Source organism: Hyperoodon ampullatus (genome assembly GCF_949752795.1).
Source record: "Hyperoodon ampullatus genome assembly, chromosome: 6".
NCBI classification, from domain to species: domain Eukaryota; kingdom Metazoa; phylum Chordata; class Mammalia; order Artiodactyla; family Ziphiidae; genus Hyperoodon; species Hyperoodon ampullatus.
Genome location: NC_136919.1, coordinates 78,466,450 through 78,482,929, shown reverse-complemented (window position 1 = coordinate 78,482,929; position 16,480 = coordinate 78,466,450). Strand labels below are relative to the sequence as shown.

Below are 16,480 nucleotides of genomic sequence, written 5' to 3'. Positions count from 1 at the left end.
ATTGAATGCTTCAGCAGAGGGGAAAAGAGTGTGCGCTCTGGAGCCAGAATCCTGCCCTGTCACCTACTCACTGTGGGACCTTGGGCACAGTTTCTTAACCTCTAACATGGGAATAATGACATTATTATTATTACTAGCTCACAGGTACATGTAAACTATGTAACAAGTGTACATGTAACTAATATAGACTGGTGCCTAGCACGTGGTAAATATTTGCTAATATTGCTATAATGGTGCTAAATGCTTAACCGTACACTTACTCATGGAATCCTCACAACAAGCCCACAAGGTAGGTACTATTGTTATACCATTTTATAGATGAGGAAGCTGAGACTCAAGAGAGGTTAAATGGTCCAAGGTTACCCACCTAATTAGTTGCAAAGCCGGGATTAGAACCCAGGCATGCAGACTCCACTGGCCATGCTTTTACCTGATAAAGCTAAGGGATGCAAAGAATTTCTTCCTAGCTTCAAAAGTAGGAGCTCAGCTGGTTTGGTCCACCACGTAGTAGAAAGAATCCAGTAGGGATGAATGGGCCTCCTGTGTCAAGTATGACATGGCCTTGACATTGGTGTACATCCTAGGAAGGCTCAAAGAAGGAACCTAGGAAGGTAGCCAGAAGCAAAAGCAGTATTCTTTCTGGTTGGGTCTCAAGGAAGATAACGAAAGAGGCAGCTGCCTCTCCTGCTCAGTCCAGAGTTTTGAGGATCTGATCTTTCAAGAAGCCACAATAAAAGATGCGTCTCTGGGCTTTCCTGGTGGCGCAGTGGTTGAGAGTCTGCCTGCCGATGCAGGGGACACGGGTTCGTGCCCTGGTCTGGGAAGATCCCACATACCATGGAGCGGCTGGGCCCGTGAGCCATGGCCGCTGAGCCTATGCGTCCGGAGCCTGTGCTCCGCAATGGGAGAGGCAACAACAGTGAGAGGCCCGCGTACTGCAAAAAAAAAATAAATAAAATGCATCTCTGGACTAAGAGCAAAGTCTACTTCCCAAAGAATAGCCCCTGCCGTTGTCTACTGAGAACCCAAGTAGAAGACACCACAACAGCATTACTGCCTGAGCTGATTCTCCACAGGCTGAAACAGCAGGGAGAAGGAAAGAAAAGAAAGGACTCATGGGCTGGCAAAGTCAGGGTTGGACAGCACTTGTTTTGTTTTGTTTTGTTTTTTGCGGTACGCGGGCCTCTCACTGTCGTGGCCTCTCCCGTTGCGGAGCACAGGCTCCGGCCGCACAGGCCCAGCGGCCATGGCTCACGGTCCCAGCCGCTCTGCGGCACGCGGGATCTTCCCAGACCGGGGCACGAACCCGTGTCCCCTGCATCGGCAGGCGGACTCTCAACCACTGCACCACCAGGGAAGCCCTTTCCTTTTTTTTTTTTAATTTTTAAATTTTTTTTTATTTTTATTTTTTGACAGCACTTGTTTTTAAGGTGGCACTTTCTTTGACCCTAATGACAAATTCTGTTACTGCTGGACCACTGGTCTCAGCTCACCCCAGACAGGATTGGAGAATACAGCTTGTTGACAACTCCACTCCCTTCATAGCATTGATATTTGAGCTTCTGTGTTAAACCAATATATCCTCTCTTGGAATGGAACATTTTCCCTTGGCCCTTCCAAAATTATACATGAAATATCAGCCTCAGTTTGCTTCACTTTAGTAGCCTTTAATAGCTTAGTTCACCTCAAAGGATCTTTCCCAGACTTGACATCTGTGTCTAGCCAGCAAAGATTCTGAAATCCATATTGTGCAGTCAATGTCTGTATTTGACCCTGTTACAATCTGCTTTAAGAAATGTAGGCTAGGGCTTCCCTGGTGGCGCGGTGGTTGGGAGTCCGCCTGCCGATGCAGGGGACGTGCGTTCGTGCCCCGGTCTGGGAGGATCCCACGTGCCGCGGAGCGGCTGGGCCCGTGGGCCATGGCCGCTGAGCCTGCGCGTCCGGAGCCTGTGCTCCGCAACGGGAGACGCCACAACAGTGAGAGGCCCACGTACAGCAACAAAAAAAAAAAAAAAAAGAAATGTAGGCTAAGGAAATGTTTGACTACTGGGAAAAGAAATCAACAAAATCAGCAAGTTACGCTGCTTAAGCTGGAATTAATGAAATGTCGAAAATGGTTTACTTAAACCATGAAAGACAAGCCTCTTAAAAATGCACTCACTTTGAAATATTTTTGAACAATAAAGGCAAAATAGATTGTTCTGTTTTTCACTTTGTTTTACCTGCCTTTCTAGGTAAGTGTCTTGAATTTTTCCTAATAAAGCCTCAGCACATCCACAGACCCAGGGCATTGTTACAACTCTGTTAGGAAAGCCAGCGTCCCTAGAGGTTACCCCAAGATGCCATTCTCCAAGATGCCTAAAACACTCCAAGCTGCCTTTACTCTCATCTAATTGTGTACCCAAATGGTCTTGTATTATTGAGCATATAAATAAGCAGAATAGAAGTAGGATAATTATGTTACATATATTATAAATTATAGAAGAGAAATATCATGTAACTTCAGAGTTTCCTGAGGTCGATGATCGATATTTATAGAACCCTATTGCTGTCTAGTGTGCTATATCCATCACAAAGATTGACTCAGCTCACTGATCAAAATAAATTCTTAGATAGGCCATAGTATGGAATCTTACCTATTCATTAGTTCAAGGTACTTTTCCAGCCAGAGAGTCCATAAAGGAATGGAAGTTACCCTTTCCCGAAATCCTATGGTTACAGTTAAATCATTTGTTGATTGTTACATAGTTGAGTAAAGTGGATATTTGAGGCAATGACAAAAATAGTTGAAACTAATAATCTATATTGTGGGTAAGGTAGTTTGAAACCAGAATTATCTAGTGGTTGTCTCTGTTATCAGCTTCAAGGTAAATTATTTTGGTAATTATATCTGCAACTTTAAACGCATATTCCTATACTTTATTTTCTCACAAATCCTTATCTGTCTTCTGTAGTTATAAGGTTTTACCCTGTTCTCACACTTAATAAAAATTTCATTTCCCAAACATTGTAGAACTAACCTTGCTTAGAACAATATGGAAAGAGTTAAAGCCAAGAAATTCTGCTGTAATAGGTGCCTAATATCACACTTTTTTTTTCTTGTGAGAGATCCCAACTAGATCATTTCAGTCACGAGTATCCGAGAAAGCCTTAGTTCACTTTAAAGACCAGCTAATCTTTACCGAGCACTTACTATGTTCCAGATGCCGATTGATTTGTAAACCAACCCTCTATCAGGTGCTATGACTACCCTTGTTTTACAGCTAAAGAAACTAAGTCTCAGAGAGGTTAAAAGAGTTGCCCAAGGTGCCACAGATTCTAAGTGTCCAGGGTAGGACCCAGTCCCTTTCTGTGTCCAGTTTTTCTCAAGTTCTGCCTTTTTTGTGATGTTTAATTGTTGTTGCCGCTTCTCCTGTCAGAAATGAGGAGGAAATAGTGAATTCTTAAGGAGATCTGCAACAACTTGGGAGATGAGGGCCTTTTCTGGTCAGGCCTGACTTCCAGTCCCATCTGGTTGACTCTGCCATGCAGAGGAAGGCAGTGTGCCCAGAAATCACCAAACTAGCACCAGCAGTAATTCAGGCTTTACAGGGTTTGAAATCAGGGAACTGAGACATATGCCTAAGAGTTGGGTAGACATTCCGAAGTTCAGGCACTACAGATAACTTAACCTCTTGAATATTCAACACCTTTGGATAAATAAGGTATTACTAGTCCAATTTACCCTTGACTTAAGAGTCGTTAGCATGAGTAGAGAACCCAGACCTGCCTGTTTCACGATATATAAAGAGAGAGAGGGGTTGGGAGGAATGATAGATTCCTGGCCTTTCCAGGTTACGCTCTTCCTGTCTCTCAGAACTCTGGGTATCTTCCAACAGCTCATCTTCCAGAGGTTCCAGGCTGGAAGAGAAGAGAATGGTCAAGAAATATCCCTAAGGCCTTCCATCCCAGGGAAAGGATACATAGATTCTACGTATAATGCAAATGCACACTTAGGGAAGGCACAATCTCTAAATCTCTGGGGGCCCTGAACAAAGCTCTTAGGTTCTGTGAACACACTTTCCCCATCTATAAAATGAGATACATGTTGAAACATGTTCTGCAGAATCCTGCTGTGATGGTATCGGTTCTCTTCCACTGTAGGCAATGTTGGGACGAAACAACGGGGAGTCCTCCAGGAAGAAGGATGAAGAGGAAGTTCAGAGCAGACACCGGTTAATCCCCCTGGGCAGAAAAATCTATGAATTCTACAATGCACCCATTGTGAAGTTCTGGTTCTACACTGTAAGCATCTTTCCTTTTCTCTTTTTATTAAAGAAGAAAAGGCCACAAAGAGCCAATGTCAGTTTCTCACACACCTGGGTGGTTTCTTCTACAAGTCATTATATAAAGACCTACAAGTCTACAAGTCATTATATACAGGCAGGAATAATGGCTCTATGACCTTGCTTTTTCCTATAGCTTTGCAAGATTTGTGGAGTTTGTGAGGCAGCTTCCACAGCTTCTACATTTCTCCTCCTTGCAGAAAAGAAAGGAAATGGTAAAAGTGAGAACTAGCAGAAATAGAGGTGAGATGAATATGAGTCTAGTCTAGAAGGGAAATAGAGGTCCTTCTACAAAACGCTTCCCTTTTCTGGATGGATGAGCAATGGATCAGAGTTGCCCATTTTAGACACCAGTCCTGGGTTTGGGGGGACATTTTGTGGGTAAGGGCTGAGCAGATTGTTAGAAGGAAAACTACTAAAGATGGGGATCAGAAGTGTGTAATTACTCCCAATCCGGTATGTCATCAAACAACCTTTCTTGCTCTGACACGGTTAAACAACATGCAAACCAAAGCAGCAAAAAACATGCAAAGCAACCTACAATCACAGCAAGTACTGTCCAGTAAGCACACCCTGCAAATATCTTCTGCCCACGAGATAAAAGATTATCCCTGAAATGGCCTCCTCATATGGGAGAAATGGCCCGTCTGCCCCTGTTTTTCATGATATTTTAAGCTTAAGGTGAGCTTTGACCCAGGTCTTCTCTGCTGCTCTCCAGCCAATGGTGGAGCTGTGCCAGATGAAAGATAGTGCATCTGTATTTTTGGCCTTTTTCACAACCAGCTCCACACCAGTCACTTGAGTCAGCAACAGGATAATCTGAGTCTGAGGCCGAGATGACGCAAATGACCAGATGAGGTCCTCTTTGTGTGGTCCTGTATGCTAACACTCAACGCTGGCTTTAAGCCAGGCTTTCCCAGCCTCTGCACGATTGACATGTGGGGCGGAATAATTCTTTGTTGAGGAGGGCTGTCCATGCGCAGCAGCATCCCCAGCCTCTGTCCACTAGATGCCAGTAGCAGTCTCCAGCCCCAAGTAGGACAACCAAAATGTCCCCAGACATTGCCAGATGTCTCCTTGTGGGTAAAACTGCCACAAGTTGAAAACCACTACTTTAAAGTTTGGTCTTCAAAGAGGATGGGAAATTATTAAAATACAAATATGATCTTTTTAGTGAAGTAAAAATTTAAATTTAAAGTTTAAATTTATTAACATTAAAAAAAATCCTTCCCCCCCTCAAAAAAAAATAACTAAGGCATGCAGAAACCATTTCTATTTATCTATTGCATGCAGATATACACTATTTTTACCTTGCAGAAAACAACGGAGTGGTGGCAAGCATGGACTTTGGAGTCAGACAGCCTAAGTAGAAATCCTGTCTGGGCCTCTTTATTATTGTGTCACCTTAAGCAAGTTACTTTAGCACTACGTTCCCAGTTTTCTTAAGATGGGGATAGTAATAGTACTTACTTCGTAAGGTTTGGTAAAGATTAAATGTGTTAAAATATGTAAAGCAGGGCTTCCCTGGTGGCGCAGTGGTTGGGAGTCCACCTGCCGATGCAGGGGACGCGGGTTCGTGCCCCGGTCCAGGAAGATCCCACATGCCGCGGAGTGGCTGGGCCCGTGAGCCATGGCCGCTGAGCCTGCACGTCCGGAGCCTGTGCTCCGCAACGGGAGAGGCCACAACAGTGAGAGGCCCGCGTACCGCAAAAAAAAAAAAAAAGTAAAGCACTTAGAACAGGGCCTGGAACAGGTAAGCACAATATAAATATAACTGTTGTTATTCCTAGGCTGGTCCCATTGCAGAGCAACGAGCAGTGTTTTATTCATCCACCCAGGCAGCAATGATAAACTATCATTTATTGAATACCTACCTTTCTCTTATATTAGACTGCTTTAATTGTCTAGGACAGAGCGTGGCAAACTACAGCTCACAGGCCAGACCCAGCCCACTGCCCATTATTGTGGCCCGTGAGCTAAGAATGTTTTGTTTTGTTTTGTTTTGCGGTACACGGGCCCCTCACCGCTGTGGCCTCTCCCGTTGTGGAGCACAGGCTCCGGACGCGCAGGCCCAGCGCCCATGGCCCACAGGCCCAGCCGCTCCGCGGCATGCGGGGTCCTCCCGGACTGGGGCACGAACCCGTGACCCCTGAGTCGGCAGGCGGACCCTCAACCACTGTGCCACCAGGGAAGCCCCTAAGAATGTTTTTTACATTTTTAAAGAGTTGAAATAAAATCTACTGAAGACTAATTTGTGACACATGAAAATTACATGAAATTCACATGTAATTCATGTGTCCATAAATTTTTACTGGAATACAGCCAAACTCATTCATTTACCTATAGTCTGGGTGCTTTTGTGCTACAACCGTTGAGTTGATTACTTGCGATAGAGACCATCTGGCCCACAAAGCCTTAAAAATTATCTGGTCCTTTACAGAAAATGTTTACAGACTCCTGATCTAGAGCATGAAAGAAACCAGTAGTAGTATCAAGAATTATCTATCACCTTTACAAATAGAATACTAGCATCTCTTACCCTTCCAAGGCATCTCTTTTTTTCTTTGTCTGAGTTCAGTATTAATTTTATTTCCTTGATTCCTCTAGTCCCCATTTACTTAGCTGAGGCAATTTGTTAGCCAAGAATGTTTTTAAATCACAGATGCCTTGCCAGTGGTTCTGAGCCTTGGCTATGCATTAGAATCACCTGGAGTGCTTAAAAAAAAAGACAACCTGAGTTCTATTTAATCTATATGTTTACTTAAGAAGATGCCTGGGTTCTTTTCCCGGAGATTCTGTTGACATTGTTCTGGGGCACAGCCAGGACATCAGGATATTTCAAAGCTCCCAAGTGGTTGTAATGAATAGCCAGGGATGAGAACCACTGCCCTAGACAAAGGGCTGAGTTTTCAGCCTGATATTTCCAAAACTTCCATAATGATAAGGGATTGTGTTAGAAATGCAAATTCCTGGCCCCATCACAGACCCACTAAATGAAATCTCCAGGGAGGAGCCCGAGCGGTTGTGTTTAACAAGCTTCCCAGGTGAGTCTTGTGGTCTGGGAAGCTTGGGGCATACTGCTCTTCTTGTACCATATACTACTGCAGGTTGTGAGGCTGTCCCTTTGAGAAGTGGGGCCCACGTGTCCAGCTCTCTTCTGCATGGCTGACTGGGTTACCCTCCACAAACCCATCAGACTGGATGCTCCAGTCATGTCTGACTGTGTTTGCACAATGATTTTCAGAAATCCATATGTATTGACAAAGTCTCAAAGAAGTAAATGGAGATGCGGAGTGTCAGTCTTTAAAGTCCCCAGAGATGCTTAACAATAAAATGCAGCTTTAGATCAAAGGGCCCATTTGCTTTTGGTTGTGTTTTTTTCTGTAAGAGTAGTTCCCACCTTGATTTCCCAAAGTATCCCCTTCTACACTCCCAGGGTTCTGAAAGGTAGGACACACCTCACTTCCACATAACCTCACTTCCATATCTTAGCAAGTTTCCAGAGGAGCAGGTTGAGTCCTCTTCTGTTCCAAGACGAAAGGAGGCAGGGATCCAACTGGATCCCAGACCAGTTTGTGGTGAGGGCCTGTTTCAAGTGCCCAGCTGGAGAGGATGCCAATTCAAGGTGCAAAGTGGTGCCAGGTCAGAGGGCACCGGGTGTGCTCTGGCCTTCTCCAGCAGGAACAGACTCCTTCCTCTGATAACACGATGGGCCCTTCCACGCTCTAGCGGCAGTAGGAAAAGGCCTGGGAAGAAGCGAGGAATGGCCAGGCCCCACCAGGGATCCCCAGGCAGCTTCAGCAGGCTTTGGTGCTTGCATTTCATACTTTAGGAGTCATGCACCTTGGTTAATGGTAAATTTATAAAAATATATAAGCAAATAAAATACACATTCTTATAGGATTCCCACTAACGTAAGAATCAAAAGGTTCTGTTTCTTTTCAAAGCTATGGCATTCTACACACAGCTTGTTAAAGCTTACAGAATATATATGTGTGTATATATGTGAATATATATTCAGACACACACACACACACACACATTAAAGCATGTCATGTTAGGGTTATCTGCAGCAAGGCCCCATGAATGTTAGCGAGTTCTAAGGTTTCTTCCAAGGCAGCATCCAGTCCTCTGTTGTACCACTGAAACATGTTTAAAGCCCTATTTTTGGAAGTCTGTATTTTGAGAGTTGTCCCAAAATATTATATTGTAGCTTGTTTATGGAAAGAAAAGCATTGTAGAGTAACTGATTTAAAAAATAGGCAGGAGCTAAAAAGGATGGTCGTGGAGGAGGCATAAGCAATGAGGTCAATTTAAAAAAGAAAAAGAAGAGAGGTATGAGTAGTTAAGGGGGGTAAAAAGGAAGGAAGGGCTGAGGTAAGAGGAGGCGAGAGGCATAGAAGTTTCTTGAAAAAAGAGGTGTATAATAATATCAGTCACCATTCATTGGGCCTCTATACTGTAGCAGGAGGTAGATGCATATTCCCCTCCCCCATCCTTCTGAAAGCTCTGCAGGGTCGGTAGCAAACATCTCCATTTCACAGAAGGGAGGCCCAGGCAGGCGAAGTGATTTTACACAAAAAGATACAGCTGGGATGTACTTGAGCCAGGATTTAAATCCAAGTTTCACTGACTTTGCGTCTACATTCCTTCCACCAAACACTAGTCCTTCTGCCAAACAAGTACATTAGACCTGTGTTCAGAGGAGAGAGGCAGATTGAAGGAGTTATTTAAGTACTAAAATGAAGAGGTTCTGGAAGAATTGTGTGTGTGTCACTGGGCCTACCTGTGACAAGAGAAGATAATGCTTTGGAATGTTTTGTAATGAACCGAGTAAAATGACAAAACCTGGGCAGTTAACAAGGCCCACCGGAAGCAGTGGAATTTGGTCCAACAAGGAGAAGGAAGCAACTAGAAAGAGAGAAGGATTTCAGGTCAGAAGGAGGCTAAGAGCATATTTCACCGTTTATCCACTGAAGTCCTTTCCTTGTGTTTTGTAAAATACAGAACTCACAGGGACTAGACAGTGGATGCCAGTGTATAATGGTAAACAGGAACCATATGAAACAAATTACACCCTAAACACCATCCTACACGATTTCACATTGAGTAGACTCTTTTCAGGTGCAGTTTTTCACAACATGCTAATGATCCCGAAGGGGGTGGGGTAGGAACTGAGGCATGGTTATAAATGGTGGTCCTTGGGCCCGGGGGTGGGGGGTGGTATACCAAAGTGAATCTCTCAGGAGGAGGTGGAGGTCTGTTGATCCTCCAGCATCTATGCAGCTGCCCTCTCACTTTCATACGTGATCTCATTCAACTCTGATATATGCCCACCCTTCAAGAGATGAGAAGTTATATCGCTGTGGCTGTAAATCCGTCAATGTAATAGTGTCTCAGAAAGTACCTTTGACTCATATTAAGGACCTATGTATTCATTTATTTTTGGGGAAAAAAAGGAAAAGGGGGAAGAAATAAGAAAAAGAAGAAAAAAAGGGAGGATAAAAAGGAAAAGGGGAGGAAAAAGGAGAAAAAAGGAAAGGGAGGAAAAAAAGGGGAAGAAAAAGGAAGAAAAAAAGGAAAGGGGAAAGAGGAAAAGGGGAAGGTATAAAGGGAGGATAAAAAGAAAAAAGGAAAAGGGAATAAAACAGGAAGAAAAATAGAAGAAAAGAAAAAGGGATGAAAAAGGAAGAAAAAGAAAAGGGGAGAGAAAAAGGGAAAAAGAAAAAAGGGAAAAAAGGGGAAGAAAAAAGAAAAACGGAAGGAAAGAGGTCCGTTAGTAGAGAAAGCAGTGTTTCTCTAGTTCTGCAGGGCCGCCCGTTCCCCTGTCTCCCAGCCAGACTGCATCTTTCTCCACCTTCTAAGCTGCCTCCAGGACTCCAGAATCATGCGGTATCTCCAAAATTCTCAAGGCCTCAATCCTTTTGCCCACAGCATATCCTATTCTTTGCTACCTAAGCTCCAAAGAGTGCAGATTTCAATAAATTCACTCTTAGTTCCTGTTCACAGCCCCGGAGGCCCCTAAAAGCAGCAAGTACCTTACTCAACCTGAAGCCTTGCCTAGAAAAGGCTTAACTTCTATGCCATTGCCCCTAGGATGAGTTTTTTTCTCCAGAGGCTCCTCAGCCCCTTATGTAAGAACCTCACTAGCCCTCCTATACTCCACTCATCTAGACATACCTGAGTTGTCCAGTGACATTCACCAAACCTGAACCCTGAGGAGTTTTCCTGGGACATCCAGCAACTCAGCTAGTTCCATCAGGGCTCAACCTGCAGTGCTAGTGCCTCGTGAGGATTAAACCTTACTCCAAGCCACAGTTGGCCCCACAGACTCATTCTTTCCTATAAATTGCTTGTCTTCTCTTGTTTTGTTCAAAGAAGCAGAAACCAGGAAGGAATATCCCAGCTTGGATAGGGCAGGAAAGCAGTGCCTGGAATAAGAGGTAAAACCTTCCCAGGGCACCGCCAAACCAAGCACATTAAGATAGGAGAAAAAAAGAAGACATTAACATAGAAGAGAATTAAAGTGGGGCTCCAAGAAATTCCAGGCTATTATTTATGTCGGTTTGACCAATTTACACGTATAGCATGTGTCTGCCTTTCCTTCTTACAGACATTTAATCTACCTGGCATTCATTAGGCAAAAATTCACTGTGCTGTCCTAGTTCAAGGACCCAAGGCTCATGCATGAGCAAGAGCAGCCCCTGAGAGAAGAGGTTCCATTTTTAGCCAAGAAAATATGAGAAACAGGGAATTGCAAAACAAAATGGTGCATCATGACACATAGGTACAAGCAAAGTACTGGGACGCAGAGACACGCAAGGATCAAAAGGAAGATTGTATATCAAATTATTTCAAAATTACAGTCTTTTAAAATTCTTTTGATTGTTTAGAGCCTAGAAGTTCATTTCGTCGTGAATTCCTAGTCCTGCTCGCTGACCTTGTTGTGTCCTGACTCAAATTGGCCTGGCCCAAGGGCAGGGCTCCCAGGTCTTTGCAGCCAGAGCACTGTATTGTGTTTCCTTACAGCTGGCGTACATCGGATACTTGATGCTCTTCAACTATATCGTGTTAGTGAAGATGGAGCGCTGGCCTTCCACCCAGGAATGGATCGTCATTTCCTATATTTTCACCCTGGGAATAGAAAAGATGAGAGAGGTAACTGCTTTCATAAAAGAGAACAGAGGAGAAAGACAGTGGTTAGTTACCTCTGTGGATAGAGGGGATCATGAAACACTCGGGATCCAAGTTAAGCCAGAAACTATTTCTCTAACACTGCCACAGAAACAAAGGACTTGGCTTCCACGGCTGCTGACAGACCTGGGAGGCTTCAGTGTGTTTATAGGGTTGTCAGTCCACGCATGCTTGGGATCTAGTCTATTTTCTGCTAGAGTTATCTCTTACCCCAAGAAACCCTCCAGTTGTCTTCAACACTGTTTACACCTCTCTTTCCTCATCCTGATAAACATGACTTTAAAATTTTTTCTACTTTAAGAAAGTTTTTTTAATCTTTAAATCTTCCACTTCTAACTCCCATTGCAACCCCTTACTCTGTGTCTCTTTGGACACAGTCCACCAATACCTATGATTCTGCAAATGCATTTCAGCAGCTCTAGGAGGAACTACGCTTTCATTCATTAATTTATTCCCTGGTTTATTCCTTCTCAACATTTATTATGTCCCTGCTGGGCGCCATCCTCTCTACCAGCCCTAAGTGAATTGAGCATATTTCTTGTCCTTCAGGTTGAGGATGTGGGTCCCTCTCTTCTCCCCCCAATGCCATCGCATAAAAGGAGCCATCAAAATGCCACCCTCCTGTGACTTGAAGTCAAAGCTAGCCTCGGGTCATCAGATTAAGAGCCGTTAGAATAAATGCAGTCAAGCAATAATCCACCAGAGGGCTCTGCAACCCTGCCCAACAAGCTCCCAAAGCCCATTCCCAAGCCCACAGGGGAGGCAGGCTTGGTATGATGATTCCTCCGCATTTCCCCCTGGAACTACAATCACCTGGAGAGGTTCTTCTGGAAGAATTACTCCCTGTCAAGTCCACTGCATTCTCGAGAGCTCTGGAACAACCCTACTTGCTGTACTACAGTGAGTAGGAAAATATATTGAGCTCCATAAAAAAAAGGATTCCTACAAACCCACAAATTCACCCTTGCCTTCATTACTAAGATAGGTTAAAAGGGCCTTACTATCTTAGGGCTTAGCTCTAGAATGTTCTCCAGAGAAAAAGTGGGATCATTTTTTTGAAAAAGCAAACATGTATAAATATTTAGAGCCCTTCCTTGGGTTTTTTAACTGCTTTGGGGATATTTAAATTCTAACCAGCATGCCCCTATCCTGAGAGTCCCATTTTATAAGGGACTGGATTTTTTTTTTTTTAAGTGGCTGCCTCTGCCTCATTCCAACTAGTTGTCTACTCTTAGGCTTTCCCATTCATAATGCCTTCCACTTCCTGACCACTGTTGTGCATTTCCCATTTGTAAACTGAAAACAGTAATAAATTCGCTTTGGTCTTTGTGTAGCTCTCTGAGAACTGAGGCCACAACTGCTGAGGGCTCTGTTGCTGTGCAGCGCCAGCTCACTGGCTTTGTGATTTAAAGCCCAGATGCCTATTCCTTCCCCAGGACAAGCAGAAAAGGGAGAGACTTGAGCAGGGAGACTGGAATCTCTCCAGGGACTAGACTGGAAGAAGACAGGGAGCAGTCTGTACTCCACGGACTGTTCTGGAAGAGGCTGCCAAGCCGGCAGGCTGCCAGGAATCTCCAGGCTGGCTATCCATTTCTCCTGAGGCGGCATATAACAGCGGGGAGAGCAGGCTTTGGAGCCTGGGGTCAGCGGGGGGTCAACCAAGAGTCATTGTTTCCCAGGAAGCAGTGGGGCGGGAAGCACTGACCGCCTACGTATCTGACTTTCCCTTCGGCCCAATGAGGTTGCGCCCTGGCCCCTCACCCCACGTCCCTGAACCCATTAAGGACATGTTCATTAAGGACATGCTCAGGCGCCGAGCGTCCCGCCTGGTGCCTCCTCACGGCACGCGGGCCCTCCAGACCTTAGACGTAGGCGCCTGAAAACGGGAGAGTCTGTAGGCTTCCGTGCCTCCGGGGGACCTAGGCGGGCTCTGTGGTTTCTCCCGGGGCCCGCCCCTTCCCGGCACACTTAACTTCTGCGCGCAGTCAGCCAAACAAGCCCCGTCATCCCGTAATCTCGTGTTAACTGCCCCCGGCTGGGGGTAGACAGCTTCTCACGTGGGGCCTCCTCCCCGCTACTCGTGAGGTAGGTGGCCCGCTGTGAAGACATCTCCACTGCACAGGTATGGGAACCAAGACCCAGGAATTGAGCAGTTTTTCTGCATCCCACAGCTAGAGAGGAGAGCTGGGTCTTAAACCTGACTGACCCGGCCCTAGGCCCACGGCTCTTTCCACTCCCCGCGAGGTTGCAAACTGAGACGCTCCCCGGATCCCTGGGATCCTAAGAGAGGCCTCACCCCAGCCACTCTGCTTTTATCTCTTTTTATGTTGAGATTTCAGAAAAATACTTTATTTAAAATACATATACATATATACTATAAACCTTAGGCGAGTGTGGGCAAAGGGTTAGAGAAACTCTAAGGCATTCCCCACCCCAGCACGTACGCTTGTGCACAGACAGGTTCTTTCCCCTAGTTAAGGTGGAGCCTGGGTGGGAAGCCATCAGGATAATAGCTGCTGCCGAAATTCCTCATGGGTTGGACAGTGGCTCCCAACCTGCGGTCACCAGCATGACCCGGGAGCTTTTAGCAATGTAAATCCTCAAGCCCCACACAGGCATACTGAAGCAGAAACTCCAGGACTGGGGCCCAGGCAACCGTGTTTTCACCAGCCCTCCAGGTGATTCCGATGTATGCTAAGGGCTAGGGTTTAGCAATGAGGCTACCACGCGGCTCTTGCTCAGCCTTCCAAGCCCCAGTCCTGACTCACTAAAACTTCCCTTCCTTAATATTTCAGGCCAAGGCAAGCTATTAAAGGCACCGTGAGGATGCAAATAAATAGCTGTAGATTAGACCTGGCCCCAGCCTTTGCACTCCTCTCCTTTGAGAGGTCCTGAGTCGGGAAAGGGGTGGGTCATGGCTGGAAGAGGTGGACGTCTCAGGCAAACAAGGGATTCGTGAAGGTAGCCCTGCTGTATAGCCTCACCAGGTTCCTCACATCCTGTGGTGCAGAATGGGTGTCAACTCCTACTATCCAACTGTTCATTTCATAGAGTGTGGAGCAGCAAAAAGCCCCTCTAGATTTAAGATAATTCAGAGTACCACCCAGCAGTTAAGATATACAAGGGAGTGAGGAATTGCTATGAGGTGTCTCTGCAACAATCAGTCAATACATATTTCTTGAGTGTCTATTATGTAGCAGGACCTGGGAAACAAAGGGTCTGTCCTCAAAGTTTAGTTATAGATGAGAGGAGAGATGGATGGATGTTGAGAGGGATGCATGGATAGATGATAGCTAGCTAGCTAGACTCTTATGTGTACATGTACGCACACATTACATGCATGCAGATGACTTCCATATAGTGATAAAAATCTTCAAAAAATAGAGTAGGATAATGTATTAGTGGCTTGGGCCTGTGGAGACCACTGCAAGGAGGTGGTCAAGGAAGTTCTTCCTAAGAAGGGGAAATTTGAGTGGAGACCTCGAGTGTAAGGAGAACCCAGACATGTAAAAATCTGGGAGAAGAAAATTCCCAACAAAAGGAACAAGTGCAAATGTCCTGAGTATAGAATGGATTTGTTATGCTTAAGAGCAAACCACTAGGCCTCAGGGTAGTGAACGGGGAGAATATGGTGGGACGTGAAATGAGGCCACCGTAAGGAGTTTGGATCTTTCTGTATTCATAATGGAAGCCATCAGAAGGCTTAAACATTCAGTTATCACAATTTGCTTTAGTTTTGCTGTTGTTCATATGTCTCTCAAGTCTCTCTCTTTTTTGAATTGAGGTATAATTCACCAGTAAGAAAATGAACAACTCATAAAGGTACAGCTTGATGAGTTTTTACCTACCCATACAACTGTGTAATTACCACCCAGCTCACGGCTTAGGCTTTTAAAGGTCTTTCTGTGTGCTGCTCAGAGAATACATTGAGGCTGGTCGGGCAACAGTGGTGGCAGGGATACCAGTTAGAAGGCTGTTGCAATCATCTGGGCAATGTAATGGGGCTTAGGATAGAGTGGCGACTCTAAGGATAGAGTGAAGATGGTGAGAAGTGGTTGGACTAGGTCATATTTGGAAATATAGGTAATAGGACATGTTCATGCAGAGGATATGGGTATGAAAGAGGAATGAAGGAGTCCTCCTAAGTTAGTGGCCTGAGTAACTCAATATGGTGATACCGTTTACTGAGATGAAGGAGGATTTTGGAGATTTGCAGGGTATTAGGAATCAATAATTTTACAGCAAAACCCTAATGCGTGTCTTAGAATTGTAAGGCATCCCAAAGGATCAAACTTGTTGCTTATATACAACTGAGCTAAGCTTAGGCCATCCAGATGAGTAGATAAGGTGAGTAGATACAGGTAGACAGAACAAGCTACTGATGTCAGCTAACAGACCAAGCACTTTCCAACTGGGCTGAAAATATAGACAGAAATCAAACCTAACCCCACTCTCTTTCCTGACTTTTAGATTTTGATGTCAGAGCCAGGGAAATTGCTACAAAAAGTAAAGGTGTGGCTGCAAGAGTACTGGAATGTCACAGACCTCATAGCCATCCTTCTGTTCTCTGTTGGAATGATCCTTCGTCTCCAAGACCAGCCCTTCAGGAGTGACGGGAGGGTCATCTATTGTGTGAACATCATTTATTGGTACATTCGTCTGTTAGACATCTTCGGCGTGAACAAGTATTTGGGCCCATATGTAATGATGATTGGAAAAATGGTAAGCACGGTCCTCTGATTCCATGTTATAAGTTCTCAGAGAAGGAGTGGTTATCATAGGAAGAGAGAAATAATTCATTTGGGTCTGCTGTCAGTGTCTGAGATGGCCCTGGGGGTGTTTTATTTTTTAATTCCTTTTGAGTGTTCGGAAGTTTGATTACATCTGTATATTATTAATACATAACTGGAGGATTAACTATCACTCACTCATTCACTTACTGACAAATATTTATAAACATC

The 16,480-nt window shown here is 44.8% G+C and overlaps 1 protein-coding gene across 7 annotated transcripts in view; it reads left to right on the top strand.

Annotated features, from left to right (window-relative positions):
* The window catches only part of TRPM3 (transient receptor potential cation channel subfamily M member 3), a gene marked incomplete at both ends in the record, with an annotated part of 817,853 nt that overhangs the window by 740,148 nt on the left and 61,225 nt on the right, over positions 1–16,480 (top strand). For all 7 annotated transcript variants that reach the window (XM_079706368.1, XM_079706367.1, XM_079706364.1 and 4 more), the window contains 3 exons: positions 4,144–4,284; positions 11,355–11,483; positions 15,990–16,241. In XM_079706368.1, the coding sequence (XP_079562494.1) occupies positions 4,144–4,284; positions 11,355–11,483; positions 15,990–16,241 (522 nt within the window). The remainder of the gene's footprint in view (positions 1–4,143; positions 4,285–11,354; positions 11,484–15,989; positions 16,242–16,480) is intronic.